Source organism: Poromitra crassiceps (assembly GCF_964638095.1).
Source record: "Poromitra crassiceps genome assembly, chromosome: 3".
Classification (NCBI taxonomy): domain Eukaryota; kingdom Metazoa; phylum Chordata; class Actinopteri; order Beryciformes; family Melamphaidae; genus Poromitra; species Poromitra crassiceps.
In genome coordinates, this window is record NC_139625.1 from 32650292 (window position 1) to 32671593 (window position 21302).

Consider the following 21302-nt stretch of genomic DNA (forward strand, 5'->3'; position numbering starts at 1 on the left):
CTCACACACATACACACACATGCACACACACCCCCCCCCCCCCCCCCCCCCCCCCACACACACACACACACACACACAGATTGAATAAACAGAGCAAAGGGGCTCTACCTACCATAGACCATAGACACTTGTAGGCCTATGTGTAATTGCTGAATCAGACATATCGTTGTAGCCTACACCAACCCACACAGAGATGGAGCATAAATATGTAGATGATTTTTTGACATGATGCAATTTAAAATTGGACTAAAGTAACAAAATGTAGAGATGCACATTTGCAGTGAAAATATGGGTGGCCAACAATGGAAACAGTTTCAAAGAAAACTGACAAAGTTTGGGATGCGTTTTCTTGCATTATGAAATACAAAACAATTGAATAGATGCTAGCATTTATTTTGAAGTCTTATAACACTTTTTTATAACTTTATATTGTTTGAAAGTTTATAGAACAGGTGTTGATTTACAGGGCTTGTGTGTGTGTGTGTGTGTGTGTGTGTGTGTGTGTGTGTGTGTGTGTGTGTGTGTGTGTGTGTGTGCGTGTGTGGGGGGGGTGCATGTACATACTGTGTGTAGGGGTCAGAGCGAGAAAGCTTTGAGCAGCAGCAGGAGCACAGCTAGCTCAACGCTGCCACCTGCCAAGATTTTAATGGGGAAATAAACGAATATTATCAACACGGGATATTATCAAATCCCAAAATGGGGCTGCAGCAGAGAAGAGCCTCCCATCTCTACTGATTGAGTTTGCCCAAATGAGATTCTGCTGTCGGGTGCAGTAGCTAGTGGGAAATCACAGGAAACCAAACAAAACTTAAGAGTGAAATCCAAAATGTCTCCTAAACCAGTAGGGAAATGTAGAATAGTTTACTTTTATTATTGTGCTTGCTGAAAGCAAGGCACAACCTATCAAATCTGCCATACTTTTGCATACTTCCCTTGACACATCTACAGTATAACTGTGCTACCTTTATTAGTCAATTTAAAGGGATCTCTTACCATTGTTACGCGGATGACATTCAACTGTATTTTTCCTTTAATCCTGCATGTATTGATGGTTTTAATGTATTGCATGATTGTTTGTCTGCGATTAAGGACTGGATGGCCAGTAACTTTCTTCAGCTAAATGCTGATAAAACAGAAGTACTGATTGTTGCTGCGATAGCATCGCTGCTAAGGTTGCTAACTGTATTGGGTCCCTAAATCCAAATGTATGCTCTAACATGATAAATCTTGGTGTTATCTTTGATGAGGCCATGCTTTTTGACAAGCACATCAAGTCCCTGTCCCGTACATGTTTTTTCCATCTTAGAAACATTGCAAAGCTCAGGTCTGTTGTATCTCTCTCTGAGCTGGAAATGATCATTCATGCTTTTTCGTCTAGGCTTGATTATTGTAACTCTCTTTTTATGGGCCTCGCTAAATCTTCTCTGGACCGCCTCCAACTGATCCAAAATGCTGCGGCTAGGTTATTGACCAGGTCGAGTAGATACTGTCACATTACTCCAGTCTTGGCCTCCTTACACTGGCTGCCAGTTACTCTCAGGATCCAGTTTAAAGTTCTTCTGCTCACATATAGAGCCCTGCATGGTCAAGCACCTGCATATCTGCGTGATCTGCTCCACTCTCACGTTCCTACTGAGGTCTGCTGACCAGAGCCTATTAGTTGTTCCCCGCACCAGGCTCAAAACGAAAGGTGACCGAGCCTTTGAGTCTGTAGCTCCTAGGTTGTGGAACGCTCTCCCTCACGACCTGAGAGCTGCGTCCTCTGTGGGCATTTTTAAACAGCAGCTAAAAACGCTTCTGTTTAGACAGGCTTTTGTCTAGCCTCTTTAATTGTCTGTACCGGTAGTCCAGTGTTTTCTTTTTGTATTTTACTGTTACCTGTATTTATTGATTGATTGGTTGTTTTGTATTCTAATCCTGTGAAGCACTTTGTGAGTTTTCTCTGTGAGAAGTGCTATACAAATAAAATGTACTTACTTACTACCTGACACCCTCGATGCATCAATACAACTCTACAACTCCTCCCTCTCTGAGGAGTTGTGCATTGATGCACAGAGACTGTGTGACCCCGGCGGGGGGCAGGCCAGGAGCAGTGGTCGCTTTCTCGTACAGCGCCCGGGGACCAACTTCGGATGTTGTCGTCACTGGTCGGATGACGATGACGATCTGATCTTCTGCATGTTTTTAGTGGGGGGGTTATATACGGAGGAACCCCCTGGGGGAGCACGGGGAGAACATGCAAACTCCACACAGAGAGAAAGGCCCTTATGACGAGATACCCCACCTGGGCAGTGGGCACTGAAGATATGGGGGGGAACACACAACCACAGTGTCCCAGGCGAGAATCGAACTCAGGACCTTCTGACTGTGAGGCGACAGCTCTACCACTGAGCCACCGTGCCCCCTTTAGTGTTCATTTTAGCCAAATGTATAGATTGGCAATTAACGTCTAAGAAGATCTGTAACTGTGATGAAACTGTGATGAAAATATGATTTTATCAAACTGCTATATGTCAGAATTTTCTGTGATCCATAAGTTTTCAAGATGGCAGCCTTGTGAACTGATGGTAAACAATTATGTATTTTTCATTATTCAAGTCCCTTCATATGTAAAATGCTAAATTAATTTCCAACATTTAAAATTTTTTTATAGGCTACATCTCTTGTGATCTGTTTTGATACATGTTTCCATATTGTATTTGTGACATGACCTGAACATAACTATGCTTGGCTGGCAAACACTTTTTCTTTCTTTTACAGTATTTTGAATTATTTTTGGTTTCCTTTGGATGGAATTAAGGTTTAGTGAAAATAAAGTAGGATATTCCTCTTTTTTGCTGGGGGTCCTGGGGACAGTCCCCAACTCCACTGCTCTAATAATCTATCACTTATGATGAAGCCATTAAATGAAAATAGGAATACTAAGCCATGGATTTAAGACCATTATGCATGATTTAAGACCATTGAATGACATGTACACTGGCTGGGTAGGCTACTCCTTGGTTCCACACAGACAGACTGACATTACTGAGGGATTTCACCATCCCCCTGCCCCCTGCCCTGGCCGTGCTGCTGCCCGGGCGCTGTCACAACGACTCAAAACAAGACAATACTACAATGCAAGATGGGGAGCTGGTCTTATGGAATTCAACGCATTTCCTATTATATGAAAGGTGTAATGGTCCAATATTAAGTGTGTTACTGTATTATAACAAACATGTTTAAAATTACAATAAATAATGGTATATATTATCAGGATTCCCTCCCAAATATTCTTACAGTATTTTGACACCCCTAACTTTGGAATGGTTTAGCCGGTTGCTATGCTATGCTATCTTGTGTAGACATTCTCCAGGGTGATGGGGAAGATGTCTTCGGCCTGAAAATAACGTTGTTTGGTTTGAGAGTGAATTGTTTGCACTGTGACAATAATCACAATGGCGGGTATACGGAGAGTTAACGGGAAATACCCGGGGATGAACCCAGCTGTCAGGTAACGTTAATATCGATTTGTGTTGTGTTGTGTTAGGAAGCTACAATGAAGCTGGCAAGCTAACCTAGCTAACGTTTATAGCGTAAACAGCTGTCCGTTATAATTCGACGACGTTCAAACGCCAGCTAGCTAGCTAAAATCGTCAGCGTTAACTAAAAGCTAACGCTAGCTGATACAAACAACTACCTTATACAGTAGCTAACGTTACATTTCTAAAGCCCATGGCACACTAACGCTAATCAAACATTGTACAACAAACACCGATGTTTGTTTGGTGTGCCATGACTGTCGATGCAGAGATGTCTGGTCAGATTCGACATGTAACGCTAGTGGTAAAATACAGAGGTGGGTAAACTATCCAAGGTGAGTATACCCAAATTATCCACCTTGTTTCCCTTCATTTTGATACAGTTGATCTGAGTAGGTGAGTAAACATCTGCCTCATTTCAAAGAGGTTGGTAAATTGAGTTTACTTGCGTTTACCCTCCACTACGCCCCTGGTTCAGTTTATCTGTTTAGCCCATGGCACACCAATCAAACATTCTCCAACAACTACCAACAAGAATATTGGTAGTTGTTGGAGAATGTTTGGTGTACCATGGGCTTGAAAAAAGTATTAAAACTGTGCCAAAAACACACAATCCTAGAAATAACAATGCTGTTTTGCACTGCACTGTTTGGTTATGACTTACCCCGCTAGCCGGGCGCTTCTGGCTCATACGAGCGCATTAGCGCCCGGCGAACGTCACGTATTTTCCCATTTTACACTGTGACATTTTCACGTCTAGGTCTAAATGCCGGCTCCTACCTGAGTCTTCACGTGAAGTGAAGACGCTGTCCGATGTAAAACATCCTCTTCTTTTAATGACACCTAGTTGTTGCATCCAAATTGTTGCATAAAATCCACTTTTCTGTCTTTCAAAAACCGAAAAGCATTTATCTGGAGCACCTCGAGCAACCCGGAAGTCGCTGTTCCGGGTTGCTTCAGATCAGAGAAGAAGAAAAAGCAGTGCTCCAGATAAATGCTTTTCGGTTTTTGAGAGACAGAAAAGTGGATTTTATGCAACAATTTGGATGCAACAACTAGGTGTCATTAAAAGAAGAGGATGTTTTACATCGGATAGCCTCTTGACTTCACGTGAAGACTCAGGTAGCAGCCGGCATTTAGACCTAGACGTGAAAATGGCACAGTGTAAAATGGGAAAATACGTGACGTTCGCCGGGCGCTAATACGCTCGTATGAGCCAGAAGCGCCCGGCTAGCGGGGTAAGGTTATGACAGCCAATTAGATTTGTCAAGACCTGGAGCTATGTATAAATAGTGTTCAATTCAAAATAGTAATTTTATTCTGAAATCAAGATTAATAATCTAAATTCATGTCTTTTTCAGCTGCTGTCGTCTGCGCCATGTCCAGTCTCTCCTCTGTGATGGTGGCACTGCCACTCCTGATGGCATCCTCTGTTCTCTTGGTAAGTTGCAAACTTTGCATCGTGTGTTTGATCCTATAACAACTACTTCTATCCTACTTGTCCAACTGGCCTTCATGCAGGGATGCAAGCACCTTTAGGCTACGTTCACACAGGGCACCCAAGCCTTGCCTACGCCTTGCCTTTACCCACGCTTTTGAATAGGCATCCTTTTTAGTCATTGAGGCTGTGTACACCGGGCGCCTGAGTGTGAACCTTGCGTGTACCCACGCCTTGCCTGTGCCGCGCCAATTTTATCGTTTAGGTGTGATTTCTATTTTCAAGCCGACAGGCGCGTGAAGGCAGGCTTCTTCTGTCAAGCCATGAAGGAAAAACGCGACAATATCCGTTGGAAATGGCAAAGTCAACTACAACAGAGTTACTACAACAGTGTTGAGCAGAGAGAGAGAGAGAGATTGACGGGTGGCTATCACGTGGGGCTTTCTCCCCGTCGGCAAACAAATCTTCAGGAGAGAGAATAGCGACCGAAGAAGCAAGATGGACAATGTTGTTGTGCCAGCACATACTGGGGTCAACTGAGCCGTCGTTTGAGAAACCACAGTCAAGCCAGCCGCCACTTGGTTTTTGATGCGCGTCTATTCGTGCTGTAACGGTACTGCTGCTTCACCAGTGTTCAGAACGAGCTAAAAAGTCGAGTGTCACAATTCCTCACGAATAGACGCGCATCAAAAACCAAGTGGCGGCTGGCTTGACTATGGTTTCGCAAACGACGGCTCAGTTGACCGCAGTCAGCACATATTCTTGCAAGATTACCTCTCTAAAAAGTCCGACTATAGTCAGACCTGGTTATACATATCCAGCATCAATAGAACATTAAATATAGGCTATCAGATTTTGCACGGGGAGAACATGCAAACTCCACACAGAAAGGCCCTTTCGACGAGATAACCCACCTGGGCAGTAGGCACTGAAGATATGGGGGGGACACAACTCCAGCGCCCAGGCGAGAATCGAACTCAGGACCTTCTAGCTGTGAGGCAACAGCGCTACCGACTGCGCCACCGTGCCCCGGTGTAGGCGTGGGTTGAAGCAAGGCAAGGCGTAGGTGCCCTGTGTGAACGTAGTGTTAGGTGACAGACAGCCACCTTTTTCATCCCAAAATAGGACATTTAAAGTGGAGGATTTCTGATTCCTGAGTGGCTTTGTGTCTGCCCTGGTATCTGTCACCTGTCTGACTATCCATGAGCTTGTAACCCTGTTTATAACTGTACTATTCTGCAAGCCAATTCAGATGCCCTAACACAGCTAGTGATTGTCAACCTTTTTCATATCGAGGACCCCTTTAGTCCACATTAGGGCCATGTACCCCCATTTAATAAGATTCTGTCTCAAAACCAAATCGGATCCAGTTTTTATTGTTAGATAGATTTTGTCCAGAATTGCCTGACTATCTGTATTGTGGTAACATTGGAGATAAACTATGATCAAAACAGTCACTCTTCTACATCCTCTAATTGTGTTAACTCATTGAGTGCCAATGACGTCTAAAGACGTCAATTCAAATAGTAACGTAGAGTGCCAATGACGTCTAAAGACGTCAATTGCGTTTTTTGACGGTGGGACGTGGATCAAAGCCTGATGCATCTCCTGTAAAAGTATGGGGGATTTTGAAGGTGTATAAGCTATTTTACGGACCCATTAGGTGGCGACAGTGCTCTCCAGTTTAGAGAAAGGCGAGGAAAAAAACAGAGAAGAAGCCGTGGGCAGTGGGCACACGGAAACCGATGCATGCTGTAACGTTAGCTGTGCCTGTGAACAGCAGGCAATCTGCTCCCACAATTGAGCCTTTCTGTCTGTTGCGATAACCCCTCCACATGATTAGTTGCCAGAAAAGGAGCACCCGACACGAGCGTCTTTCTGAAAAGATAAATTATTCTCAGCTGGAAGCGCTGGGAGCCGGCGACAAAAATGGCAGAGTGCTGTGAAAATAGGCTGGGTGCAGCGCACTTTGAAACGTGCAGTGGAAAATTCAGAGCAGAAAGCCACCAGAGACACTCCCACGGAGGAGGAGTGTGCAGTTGAGGTGGGTGGGGCACGCAGGGCACCATTCAACACCGACCCAGACGGCAGGCTCGATGGACAGATTGGCAAACACAAGCTAGAATATCTGATGCCCACCAGCAGTAAATCAAGACCAGCAAGAAGGCCAGCGCTGCTGGTTGCAGCTAAAAAATATTAATTTGCCATCAAAATTCCTTTGTTTTCGCTCTTTTATTGAAGGAAATTATTTTTGAGGTGTCACTACTAGGGATGCACCGATTGCCATTTTCTTGGCCGATTCCGATTTCCGATTTTTGAATAGTCTGACTTGCCGATACCGATTTTTGCCCATTCCGATTTTTTTTTCTAAAAACAACAATTGACAGCTTACACAAACGTTTTTGTAACTTTGTTTAAAAATTAAGATTCATAGAACAATTCTTACATCTAATGGGGATCCAAATAAACAAATAAACAATTCTTATCATTTGCATGAAGTAGGACCTTCTCACTCAAACACTCAAAATAAAAGTGTTCCAGGTTAGGCTACTGGACAGAGCTTTTTTGTGCAAATACAATGAATACAAAAATTAAATTAAATCCAATAGCCTATATCCCACAGCTATCATGCATTTACTTTTCCAAAAGAAAACAGGTGCAACAGAACATCAAAATGATCCATGGACAAGGAGTTTATAGACTGGCTCCAGACCAGTCCTCTTGAGTAGAGGGGAAATGAGTTTATGAGTTACAGTAACGATCTTCAGTCTGAATATCAGGCGGAGTTTACACACAGTCCGAAGTTTGGTATGCGTATTTTTATCTGCCATCCGAAAAAATATCGTCACGCACAGAAAACGTTGCACACTTGTGAGTCCGATGCATTTTTATTATTATGTCCGTCGTTCTCATGTCGTTCTATTTGCAATACGAAACAAATAGTCTCTCCTGTATCCACGTCACGTTACAACATGACTTGACAGGCTGAGGCAGCAGCGCTGATGTGGAATGGAAAAGCAGGTCGGGGAATGGTGGACACAATGCTCGCGTTCACCTCGCCAAGCCGGCTGTGCGCGGTGGCGGGTTGCTGGAGCACCGCTTCCCGGGGAGAGAGAGCAGAGAGAGAGGGGCCAGTGAGGTGAAGCGAGCCGCTCTGTCTGGACTCCAGCCGAGCGGGACTCGGCCGCATCTCTGTCTCCACGGCTTATTTTCGACTTGCATGTGTGACAAACTGCGAGCTTTGTCTACTTCACTGACGGTGAAAAAAATCCACAACGAGGAAGGTATGCTGGCGTGTGTGGTGTGGTGGCTGGGTGCCTGTCTCGGTGCTTTGGGGTGCGCGCACGTCATGTGAAAATCGGCTCACAGAATCGGCTATTTAGAGTGACCGGAACAGATCACCGATCGAGGCCGATCACGTGAAAATCGGCCATTTCCGGTCACGTGCCGATCGATCGGTGCATCCCTAGTCACTACATCAGAAAATATTAGCTTCAGAGTCAGTGATGTGCTTGAAATGCTTCATTTCACAAAAGGCTCATTATCTCAGCTTCTAGTTTAAAACGTCTGTTTTTGGTGAAATCAACCTATCTTCTCCGGCTGATAACTAAAGAACGGAAAATGATATCAATAAACTTTTTTTTGCTGATGATACAAGAGAGTCTCATCGTTCTTTGGGCGTGTTCGGTGTTTACATAGTAATATCACACAATATTCTGTGGGTCTTGAGTTATCACTGAAAACGCTCTGAAAGGGCTGGCACTGGGAGCATCCGTTTTCCAAAAGTGGCTGGCACTCAATGAGTTAACTTTGAAATAATGGTGAATTCATCAATTTATTGGGGACCCCCTATAACCCTCTCATGGACTCCTGGTGGTCCCCGAATCCCACGTTGAGAACCATTGCCCTAACAGATTAATATTCACATATTTTTGTTCTGTTTCAGGTATTGACAGCAGATATAACTATGGCTGCACTGAGCTGGCCACCTACCTGTTCTACGGGCTATATGGAAGAAACCAGCAGAATCTGGAACACTTTCTGGAGGAGTTTCCTGAAGAGATGTTGGATGGTGCGTTTCTAGACTGGCATTGGCTGCAGTTTTATAACATAATTGTTTGTTTGCTTTGGTTTTCATATACTATAAAGAACAATATAAGACACATTACCTGTCTCTTCTTTCCAGATGTCATCCTGCTGATCAAGGCAGAGTGTGTCCACCTGTATTGCAATCCAGTGAACTACAGCTACCTGTTGCCCTATGTCTCCCATTGGAGGAACCTGCATCTCTACTGCTTGACCAAGGCAGAGGTTAACACTCCCTCTTGCTCCTTCCTTTCTCCTGATCTTTATGAATTTGATGCATTGTTTAATGCATGAGCTAAGAATAGGTCGGAGTACTAGGGCCCTATCTTCGTACAGGCGATATCCCCTATTAGCGCTTGCGCACCTGTTTGCGCGTGCCTTAAAGCAGGGAAGATTGCAGTCCACTGTCCAGGTGTTATGCCGAGTTTTGCACCCCCGCCAGGCTGCAGCAAAATGCATCCCCACCTCACGGGAATATATTGTAATGATTTATACAGAAATGTAACTGTTTAAAAGTGATATAATTGTCTGGTAGATGTGACCTCCCTGATTTCTAAGTTAAAACAGCCCCGAAATATGTTGGGGATGCAATTCTCGGCGGGGATGCGGAAACGTTCATGGCACGTGTCGCAGGCACAAATTAGAGCCGTGCCAAAATCATCTGCGCCCCAAAATGCCTGCGCAAACGGGATTTGGGCGGTCTTAAGTACCAGAATTATTCACAGGCGTGGCCAGGCAAGGCTGGGCATTACGTCAATCAAAACCATTCAGATTCCGTCTCGCAATGGCTGTTTGCGTGGGGCACGCAATATGCTGTAATTCTCTCCATGCGTAATAGAGTGTACTCACTTGTGCGAGGACAGAGGGAGCTTATTGACAGATCGTCTGTGGTGCCAACGACCCTCCGGGTTTTGTAGGTAAATAGCCTATGTCCATTGTCCAACAAGTTTTCTCAATTCATTTCCCTCTTTGCGATGTGATAAAAGTTTCTCAGTGAGTTATAGTTGATTGCTTCACTGAATTATCTAATACTCAATTTTAGCAGCATAATTTGATGTCCTGGCATGGCAAGGCTGTGCGTAATGAAATATCCAAAAGGAATTTTACTTTGCACTGCGCTGCGCTGCACGGAGATTACGGTGCGCTCCCAGTGCAGCGAGGTATTTAGCGCGTAAGAGGTCCTTTTCAAAGCTCTTAGCGCAAAGTAATTGCGCGCTGCTGACAATAGGATAATGCCATCTATCCCCACATTTTAGCGCCGAAACGCCTGCTTTGTCATGTGGCCCAGTACAATTATAACAGGCATGCGCTTGTCCCCGCCCCCAATTTGCATTGCGCATGGCGTTAAACGAGCGCAAATGCTAAATTAGCGCTTTTGGGAAAATAGGGCCCCTGATCTTTATCTGGACGTTACCTACAGCAGAGGTTCTCAATGTGGGGTCTGGGGACCACCAGCGGTCCCTGATGGGCTTCCAGGGGGTCCATGCCAAATTGATGATTGAATTAACCTTCACCGTTATTTAATTTACAAGAAGTTAAATCAATTAGAGAATGTAGAAGAATAAAAAAATCTGATTTTAACAAACAAGTGACAACAAAAACAAGAACACGGCAGCTCAGACATGTGACCAGATGGGCACGACATTGATCTGGACAGTAAGAAAAGATGGACGAATAAACAAAAAGAAGAAGGGAAAAACAATAGATGTACACGGCAATAATCAAGTGGCAGTGTCACTTCTGTTATGGAACCCCACAATTAGTGTCTCTGCTAGGTTGGGGTCAATTTACTGTAGGTATGGGTCCCAGACCTTGTAGAAGGTATCTGTTGTGTGTTGTTGAGAGAAACATACACGTAATAAATTCCATAGGCATGCACTGCATGGTTATTTGGTGCCAATTTTTCTTTGTTGGCGGCTTTTCCTTAATCCAAGATAACAGAAGCTTCCTATCAGGAAGGCTAAGAATAAGGCAGACAGGATCCGGGTCCAACTCCACTCCAAAGATCACATTCAGCTGCTGCACTAACTGCTGCTGCACTGTTTGTTTTTAGAACATATACAGTGAGAATAATCTCCCATCTTAGTCTTGCACTTAAGACAGGCTAGCATTAATTTTGTGACGAAGACTGGGTGGTGAGATTTGCAATCTATGTATAATTCTCAACTAAATCCACCACACTCTGTTGCACACAGATATTCTTTTGGCATGTTCCAAATTCCTCGTCGACAATTTCTGAAGAATCACTATTTGGTCATAGTTTAACAGTTCTCTCTCTACCTACTATACAGACAGTCTGTTCTCTCTCTGCCTACAATACAGACAGTCTGTTCTCTCTCTGCCTACAATACAGACAGTCTGTTCTCTCTCTACCTTCAATACAGACAGTCTGTTCTCTCTCTACCTTCAATACAGACAGTCTGTTCTCTCTCTACCTTCAATACAGACAGTCTGTTCTCTCTCTACCTTCAATACAGACAGTCTGTTCTCTCTCTACCTTCAATACAGACAGTCTGTTCTCTCTCTGCCTACTATACAGACAGTCTGTTCTCTCTCTGCCTACAATACAGACAGTCTGTTCTCTCTCTACCTTCAATACAGACAGTCTGTTCTCTCTCTGCCTACAATACAGACAGTCTGTTCTCTCTCTACCTTCAATACAGACAGTCATGGGATTCTGGACAAAATCATATCTAATAATAACAGTATTCCCAGATTTGGGTCAGAGAGACAAAATCTCAAATGTGGAATAAATTAAGGGTCATTGATATGAAAAAGGTTGAGAATCACTGATCTACGGTGTATAGGCATCAGAACTGTATGCATAGTAAATAAATAAATAAAATAATACATTGGTTCAATCAAAGATTTCTCATTCTTGATCCTGAAATCTGTCCCCCCCTTCTACTCACAGTATGAAGATGAGGAGGCTGCAGAGGAGTTCAAAATCTCCAGTTTTGTCACAATGGTGCAGGACTGCCGTCGTATTGGAGTACCTTACAGTTCACAAGGTATAGGATTACAGTTTAGTACCTTACAGTTCACAAGGTATAGGATTACAGTTTAGTACCTTACAGTTCACAATGTACAGGATTACAGTTTAGTACTTAACAGTTCACAAGGTATAGGATTACAGTTTAGTACCTTACAGTTCACAATGTACAGGATTACAGTTTAGTACCTTACAGTTCACAAGGTATAGGATTACAGTTTAGTACCTTACAGTTCACAATGTACAGGATTACAGTTTAGTACTTAACAGTTCACAAGGTATAGGATTACAGTTTAGTACCTTACAGTTCACAATGTACAGGATTACAGTTTAGTACTTAACAGTTCACAAGGTATAGGATTACAGTTTAGTACCTTACAGTTCACAAGGTATAGGATTACAGTTTAGTACCTTACAGTTCACAATGTACAGGATTACAGTTTAGTACTTAACAGTTCACAAGGTATAGGATTACAGTTTAGTACCTTACAGTTCACAAGGTATAGGATTACAGTTTAGTACCTTACAGTTCACAAGGTATAGGATTACAGTTTAGTACCTTACAGTTCACAATGTACAGGATTACAGTTTAGTACTTAACAGTTCACAAGGTATAGGATTACAGTTTAGTACCTTACAGTTCACAATGTACAGGATTACAGTTTAGTACTTAACAGTTCACAAGGTACAGGATTACAGTTTAGTACCTTACAGTTCACAATGTACAGGATCACAGTTTAGTACCTTACAGTTCACAAGGTATAGGATTACAGTTTAGTACTTTACAGTTCACAATGTACAGGATTACAGTTTAGTACCTTACAGTTCACAAGGTACAGGATTACAGTTTAGTACTTTACAGTTCACAATGTACAGGATTACAGTTTAGTACCTTACAGTTCACAAGGTACAGGATTACAGTTAAGTACTTTACAGTTCACAATATACAGGATTACAGTTTAGTACCTTACAGTTCACAAGGTACATGATTACAGTTTACTACTTTACAGTTCACAATGTACAGGATTACAGTTTAGTACCTTACAGTTCACAAGGTACAGGATTACAGTTGAGTACTTTACAGTTCACAATGTACAGGATTACAGTTTAGTACCTTACAGTTCACAAGGTACAGGATTACAGTTTAGTACCTTACATTTCACAAGGTACAGGATTACAGTTTAGTACTTTACAGTTCACAAGGTACAGGATCACAGTTTAGCTACTTTACAATTCACAATGTACAGGATTACAGTTTAGTAATTTACAGTTCACAAGGTACAGGATCACAGTTTAGTACTTTACAGTTCACAATGTACAGGATTACAGTTTAGTACTTTACAGTTCACAAGGTACAGGATTACAGTTTAGTACCTTACAGTTCACAAGGTACAGGGTTACAGTTGAGTACTTTACAGTTCACAAGGTATAGGATCACAGTTTAGTACTTTACAGTTCACAATGTACATGATTACAGTTTAGTAATTTACAGTTCACAAGGTACAGGATCACAGTTTAGTACTTTACAGTTCACAATGTACAGGATTACAGTTTAGTACTTTACAGTTCACAATGTACAGGATTACAGTTTAGTACCTTACAGTTCACAAGGTACAGGATTACAGTTGAATACTTTACAGTTCACAAGGTACAGGATCACAGTTTAGTACTTTACAGTTCACAATGTACAGGATTACAGTTTAGTACTTTACAGTTCACAAGGTACAGGATCACAGTTTAGTACTTTACAGTTCACAATGTACAGGATTACAGTTTAGTACTTTACAGTTCACAAGGTACAGGATTACAGTTTAGTACCTTACAGTTCACAAGGTACAGGATTACCTGTAATTACAGTGCTCAAACGACACAGGTAATAATACTATATCCTATTATTTCAGGACACGTGCAGAAGTTTGACATGTTTATGGTGGAAAAGTGGCCCATAATTCAAGCATTTGCCCTGGAAGGAATTGGAGGTGGAAGCTTCTTTACCATGAAATACAAGGTATGAAATATAAAGTTTTGAGAACTTTAGAAATTTCACCTCTGCCTGTCTAATATACAAAGTTCTACATGGACTGGCGCCGCCTCCTCTTGCTGACTTTATCAAATATCGTGCGACCGCCAATTCGACCCGTGTCACCCGGGCCATTACGAACAAGGTCTGTGAGGTCCCCTTTAGAAAAACTTCCTTTAGTCAGAAGACCCTATCCTTCATGGGAAGCACTCTCTGGAATAATCTACCTCCCTCGATCAGAGAATGCCCGAGTCTCGCCACCTTCAAAGGCCAGTTGAAAATATGGCTCAGATCAAACCAACAATGTGATCACAATTAACGATTTTGCCATGTTTTGCAGCATGCTCTGTGTGTTTTATTTATTTTATTTATTTTAGGTTTCACTAACCTTTTATACTATTAATTTTTTTCTGGTACTTAACTATGTGTTTTAATCATTTTTGGTTTTACTAACTTTCTGTACTTTTAATCTTTGTTGTATTATTAATTTTTCTTTCACTTTCATGACTACATCAACCTGCCATGGGACTACAGGTGGAAACTAGCCCTTGGGCTACAACCTGGCATATTTACTGTACGGCTGTACTGTTCATTAATGTGTAAAGTCCCATTCTTTAAATAAATGAATCTGAATCTGAAGGTACCTTCCTTCAAGCATGAATGAAAAAGATAAATGTTGTTGTCAGTTCCTAAAGGGTGAGCTAACTTATTGGGAGCTATCTCTTCTTATGAACAATACCTTGTAATTCACATGCAATGTTAAATGCTTGCTTGTATCCCCTGACTGCCTTCCAGCTCATGGACATGAGTGAGAAGCTGTGGCAGATCTACACCAGACTAGACCCGGTGTCTCTGGATAATCTGCTGGCAGAGGTAACACTGAACCTTTTTATTCAGTAGGCATTATAACTTTCATAGGACTCCCAACTAATCCATTTTCAGAACGATGCTCCGCCATACCTCTATAAATTGCACAATGGATTGAATTTATTTTATGGATTAAAATACAAGTAACACAGCTCTCACCAGGCAAATCCTGGTTAGTTTGTCTAGTGTACTATGTTGGGCTGGCAAAAACGAGACTGGTTATTAATATTGGGATTTACCAGCAACTGTGGCCAGTGGACTTGTGTCCTGTCCTGATTTTAACTATGATACGTTTGAAGATATCTATCATAAATAATACTGTCTAAGAGCAGGGTGTTGTTGTTTTTAGGACTTGGTTAACTTTGAGAAGCAGTGGAGTTGCTTTTACTCCAGCATGGACCTAGAGAGCCATCTGTCCATCTCGGAGGTTTCTGAAGCACAGACAGGAGAGGTATGCATTGTTGTTGTTGTTTTTATCAAGTTTTTATTCTTTTTTTCCCTTGTCCCACAGACAGAAGAGAGAGTAACAATAGTGACATTGACAATACTAGATACATTGTTCCTTCTTCTATCTCCCTCCCACCTGTCCCCATGTATCTTTCCCCATGCATGACACACCCATCTTGTATAGCTTACAAAATAAATTAGAATTAGACATATACCTGTTGTTGTTGTTGTTGTTTTAATGATGGGTTTCAAGTTAAAAGCTTGAGAAATCAGTACTTTCAATCAATGTGACTCAAATAAATATTTCTACCATTAACATGCCTGATGTAACAGATGGGCGAGGTTCACCACCTCAGAGCATTTCAGATAGTGACAACTAAGGTCTCAGTTAAGTGTTGGGTATGTTGGGTTTCCAGGGACTTTAAATTACCCCCCCTTTCTCTCTCTCTCTCTCTCTCTCTCTCTCTCTCTAACTTTCTCTCTCTCCCTACCTATCCTGCCTGCCTACCGTCCTATCCAATAAAGGGGGAAATATCTTTAAAAAAGAAGAGATTAAATTGACTTTGATTATTTGTCTAAACCTTCTAGCACTTATTGTATGTGGCAATCTCCACCCATTTCGTACGCCAAGCAAAGAGCATTTGACAATGCATGCATACATAAACTGTGTTCTCATCAATCCACAGGCATTCCGTAGTTATTACTCCCATGGCCTGCTCTCAAGCAACATCACAGACAAAAGGTATTTTTTATGTCCAGAAATGTTAAATACTGAAACTAGAATTTGATTGCTTAGTAAAAGTGGTCATGGACTTACTACATATTATGGAATGGAAAAAAAATCCCATGCATTTCTTTGTGTCAGTAAAAGTCGACAGCCCTTTGTGCTGTTTGGAAGCCATTCCTCCATGGAGGATCTGGAAAGCTACTCCTTCAACTTTCCTTCAGAGAGTCACCAGATCCGCAGCACAGGGCCTCAAGGTTCTACAGCCAGGCACATGGTAAGACCGGAGAGCAGAAGTTAAATGATTGCGAATGACAATGCATGCATGCCAATGCTTTCTTCAGACACAGTGCAAGGAACATCCTTAAAAAAGCCTATAAAAAAGAATCAAATCGAAAAAATAGCTCACACTGTATCTTCCTCCATCTGAGGCTGGAAGCCTATTTTTTTCTTTCCACCTGTTACAATCGTAACAATCATTGTGTATGATCTAACATGATCATGATGAAGTGGGATTGTAGCTAGTATTGTATAGCCAGCTGTGATTGTGTCTGGTTCTACAAGAGCTAACCATTTGTGTCCTTTAGATTCTGCAGTGTGTGGCTCCCAAGGGACCTCTAGCCTGCTCTCGAACCTATTTCTTCGGGACCACCCACACCCCATACTTTGGTGAGCCTTTACTGTATGGCTTTGTTGACTTTCATTTTCCTGTCCAGCTATTAGATTGTATACTATGTACAGACCATCTGGGTGCAAGCGGGATTCATAGCTCTCTCATTATGGCTGTCAGCATGAAACGTTGTTTATCTTACATTTTGTAGACACAGTATCTAAAATGTGACATTGTTCGCATCATGACAGGCTAACAAAACAAGTGTTAATACATTGTTGAGTTCAGAATTTAAGAGCAAGTATCTACTGTACCTTGCTGTAGTGTTTTTTTCTTCACATAATTCTTGTCTATCTAATAAAGGCAGGAGTGTTTGTCTGTATGTTTGTCCTTCGCGTACCTCGAGAACCGTTTCTTGGATCGACTTCAAACTCGGGGAGTGCGGTGGGGGTGGGGGGGTGGGGGGGGGGGTTAGTGCCGTGCCGAATTTCGTGCAAATCAGATGCACGCATAGTCATAGTGCCACCTACAGGCAATACAAAAAGCGGTTTATCTTGAGAACCGTTGGTCCAATCGACTTCAAACTTGGGGAGTGCGCTGCTGGGAACCCAACAGAGTCCAGTGCCGAATTTCGTGCAATTTGGCATAGCGGCACCTACTGGCGCCACGAACAAAAAGCTTTTTATCTCGAGAACCGTTTGTCCGATCGACTTCTGGGGAGGCCCACCTCCCACATTGGAAACCTCTGAGCTGGACCTCTTGATCGTTTAGTGTTCAGGCTAAGATTAGAGTGGGTCAGGACAGGGAAGACTAGGCTGTAGATTAGTTTGATTCCTTGTGTGCTAGTTAGTTCCGGTTAATAGTAGTCATATTGTCTGAGCTGTTGCTCGCTTGGCCTGGCTGCTCCGCTGCCGGTTCTAGTGTGCCGCTGCTACCTCGGCCTTGCTGCAGCGGGATGGCCAGGCAGATTGAGTAGCTGCTGTATGCCCTAGGGCTGGGCGATAAATGTCAGACTAATCCTTTATTGTCTATTCAGTGGCATATCGCCTGGTAATTATAATACATGATAACTTGATTGCAAAATTTTACTTTGCTTATACGAACAATATTGTGATATACATTAGTATGTTTCGAAACTGACCCCTGTGACTATTCGTGACCGTATCGCCCAGCCCGAGTATACCCTGCCGGTTCTGTCTGTTCTGCTCTCTCCCCTCCTCCGTCCTTCCTTACCCTACTCTCTTCCTACCTCTCTGCCTCTCCACCTCCTCCCTTTCCCTGCTCTCTCCTCCCTACTTTCTCTCCCCCCTTCTCCCCCTCTCTCTGTCTCTCACTAACATGATAAGATTGTTCAACCATGTTATTATTATTACTGTTATTGTTGTGTCAGATAGATTTAGCTAGACATATTCTCTGTGAAGCCCTCTGAGACATGCTTGTGAATTAGGGCTATACAAATAAACTTGACTTGACTTCAAACTTGGCGGGTGTGCTGCTGGGAACCCGACAGAGTGCAGTGCTAAATTTCGTGCAATTCAGCATAGTGCCACCTACTGGTAACACAAAAAGCGGTTTATCTCGAGAACCGTTCCTCCGATCGACTTCAAACTTGGTAGGTGCGTTACTCAGTATCAGAACACAGCTTTTCACGTATCTCCAGAACCATCCGTCCAATCGACTTCGAACTGTGGAACGGGCACTGCGCTAGTTTACTTAATTGAATTTGTCTCAACGCTCTGTATCTTTAGTGTATACCGTATATAGTCCATTTTGTTCACACTTTTTGTTTCACTTGTAGGAAATCAAAACGTGCAGCAAAAGAAAACAGAGCTCCTGTAAGTCATTTGATCACGAGTCTCATAAATTATATATTCCTCAATGAGCTGTAGTGTTAAATGCTCTGAATGTTAGAGGTGATTTCTTTGTTTCAGGCTTTTGTCACAGATTTATTCAGCTGCTGTCCAAGCTGTCCTTTCAGGAATCAAATGCTACTCCTGTACCTTCAGTCCTACCAAGGTAAAAACAAAAAAAACAGTAACAGTAGTGCACATTATTTTAATCTTCAAAAACACAGTAACGTAGTGCACATATTTTAATCTTACATATTTGCATTTTTCTAATTGAATTTGTTCTTTAGGCCAAGGATGTAGCAGAACAAACTTTTCTAGTGGCTTTGGACTCCATGAATTTGAGTCAGTACCGCAGTTCTCTCAGGTAATGATTGATTGATTTAAAAAAAAACTGTCATGAATAATAAAAGTCAGTTTTCTACAAAGCAGCTCATATCCAACAGCTTCTGTCTTCCTTACCTGGGACTAATTTCCTCTGTCAATGTCCATTTGTTTGTTTTGGTTGGATTTATGTAATCAAATGACTTGACCAAGGAGACTTTTGTCCAAGCCTAATCTCTTTTTCTCTTCTTTTTTTGTTCTGTTTTCCCTCCTCAGATCCAAAAGGGAATTCAGCATTCAAGCAGTGAATAAGGAAGGGAGGTGGGTGCCTACTTGTCCTTGCTTATATTAGTCCTAATAACCAGCTTTGCACTATTTTTTTCTCTCTCCCTCGTAGTTGAATTGAAAGTTAGGTGGGATTTATAGTATGAGATTTAAGACCCTCAGGCCCCTGAAACCTGTTAAATTCCCTTTGTGTTTCAAAAATGCATAATGGCAAAAATATTGTTTCTTTCCTTTCTGTAAATAGGTGGTTTTATTGCAACAATATGTGTTGTGTTGTTTTTTCTTTTCAGGATCATTCCTCTGAATAATGAAGAAAGTCGTTATGTAGTGAAAACTGTAAGTGAAAGAAAATAATTCTTTGACCTAGGAAGTAAGTATTTTGTTTTTGTTTTTAGCAATTTGAGTTTCCCTTTTGTCCCTCCCAGGCCTCCATGACTGTTCATGACATCCCAGACCTCCAGTGGGGAAGGGGGGACCTTGGCTCCGTGGTTTTCTCTGAGTCCTTCTTGGAGTCCAGCATCAACATTCAACAGAAAGGCAATATGTAGATTAGATTAAATTCAAATATATCTTTGATTTTAGTCCAGAAAATAAATCTGATTTACATAAGCGGCAAGACAAAGCCACAGGTCATCGTAAACACACACAAATAAACAAAAGACATTTTGAAAAAACAGAAGAGCAGTCTAAAAATAGCTGACTTTCCAGAGGATCATATTTCTGATTCATCTTGCATATTTGTCAATCTTTGGCTTTGTTGATTATTCTCCATGCCAAACAAGTTTGTTTTTGTCCTGCAGATGGCAGTGTGTCCTCAGACAGCTGCTACACCATCCTGACCACTACTGTTCCTCGCTACGCCTGCTGGCTGGTATGGATGAGGCTGAAATGGGAGAAAGATAGTCACACATTCTTATATGGGCTCATGTTTATGCGATAAAAGAACCAGTGTTCTGTAGTCAGTGTACTATAGTGGTGACTTAGTCTGGATTTTTCTTTTGCAGTTGTGTGGTTATACGTGTGTGTGTGTGTGTGTGTGTGTGTGTGTGTGTGTGTGTGTATGTGTACAAGATGTTTATTGTCCCTCGATGTACAAGTACACACGGTGAAATTCTTGAGCTGTGTTGTGTTCTGTTACATATCATCATCATCATTGCTTCATCATTAGTGTGTGTATGTGTGTGTGTGTGTGTGTGTGTGTGTTATTTATCCAGGAAAGGATATTGCTGAGAATGCATGCTTGCTTTCAGCAATTACAAACATTCACTCTGGGCCACCAAGCCACTTGAGGCCCCCTTTGCATTAGTTGAGGTCCTAAAGTAATTTTATTTGGATTTTTACACCATAGCGTAGCTGTCAAAGCAAAACATATTGTATTTGCTATTTGCCAATATGATTTATTTGCTGTTGCCAAAGTTCTTACGGTCATGTTTGTTTTAGATGGAGTCCGATGTCAAGCAATCTGAGAAAGCCCAACACCTTATGAAAGTAAGTTCAAACGCTTCAGATATTCATTGCAGTATACAGTATGTATATTTATGTGTATAGTATGCTGGTGCTATACATGCCATGTACATGTGCCCTTGTGGTCTGTGTGTCTTTAGCAGAAAGAGGAAGCCACTTGTTTGGGAACTGCTCTGACTTTAGCAGATGCTGCATATGTCTTCTCCAACAGCCAGCTCTCCACACCAGAAGAAGGTAATGCAGGACAACAGTAGGAAAAGCTCCAGTTCGTAGATCTCACACTTGCATGCAACCAGTAATCAGCAACCAGTGATGGGGGTAAAATTCACATTGCCCCATCAATAAAAAACAACATTATTAATTTGTCTTTGGAATTATCGCTTATTATAATGAAGTGCTAGGTCAAGAAATAAGAGTGAGGAAGAAAAGTGAGGAGCAAGATCAAGCCAGGGGCAAGTGTTTTGTATTTAAAAAAAGTGTTGTGGTTGTCTATAATTTGGGTTCCTTTTCAAACGTTCATCTCAGGGAAAATCAGCTTCTTCTCTGAGGGACTCCTGTTTGTACATCCTCAATATGGAAGCATCACCCTGTCCAAGGATCACATCAGGACTATCAAGCTCTATGATACGGTATGCAGTTTAAACCTATGACCAAAATTGGTCACATTACTATATGCA

General features: G+C 42.1%; 1 protein-coding gene across 1 annotated transcript in view; it reads left to right on the forward strand.

The window, feature by feature from the left end:
- Positions 1-3353: 3353 nt before the first annotated feature.
- dnaaf9 (dynein axonemal assembly factor 9) overlaps positions 3354-21302 on the forward strand; it is a 43077-nt gene continuing 25128 nt past the window's right edge. The window contains exons 1-21 of the mRNA XM_083633783.1: positions 3354-3493; positions 4883-4962; positions 8906-9031; positions 9146-9270; positions 11960-12056; positions 13939-14045; positions 14853-14930; positions 15274-15375; positions 16058-16113; positions 16237-16372; positions 16683-16764; positions 18504-18540; positions 18637-18721; positions 18843-18919; positions 19153-19197; positions 19452-19497; positions 19587-19705; positions 19969-20032; positions 20602-20649; positions 20766-20859; positions 21151-21254. Of these exons, the coding sequence (XP_083489909.1) occupies positions 3438-3493; positions 4883-4962; positions 8906-9031; positions 9146-9270; positions 11960-12056; positions 13939-14045; positions 14853-14930; positions 15274-15375; positions 16058-16113; positions 16237-16372; positions 16683-16764; positions 18504-18540; positions 18637-18721; positions 18843-18919; positions 19153-19197; positions 19452-19497; positions 19587-19705; positions 19969-20032; positions 20602-20649; positions 20766-20859; positions 21151-21254 (1764 nt within the window). The 5' untranslated portion in view covers positions 3354-3437. The remainder of the gene's footprint in view (positions 3494-4882; positions 4963-8905; positions 9032-9145; positions 9271-11959; positions 12057-13938; positions 14046-14852; positions 14931-15273; positions 15376-16057; positions 16114-16236; positions 16373-16682; positions 16765-18503; positions 18541-18636; positions 18722-18842; positions 18920-19152; positions 19198-19451; positions 19498-19586; positions 19706-19968; positions 20033-20601; positions 20650-20765; positions 20860-21150; positions 21255-21302) is intronic.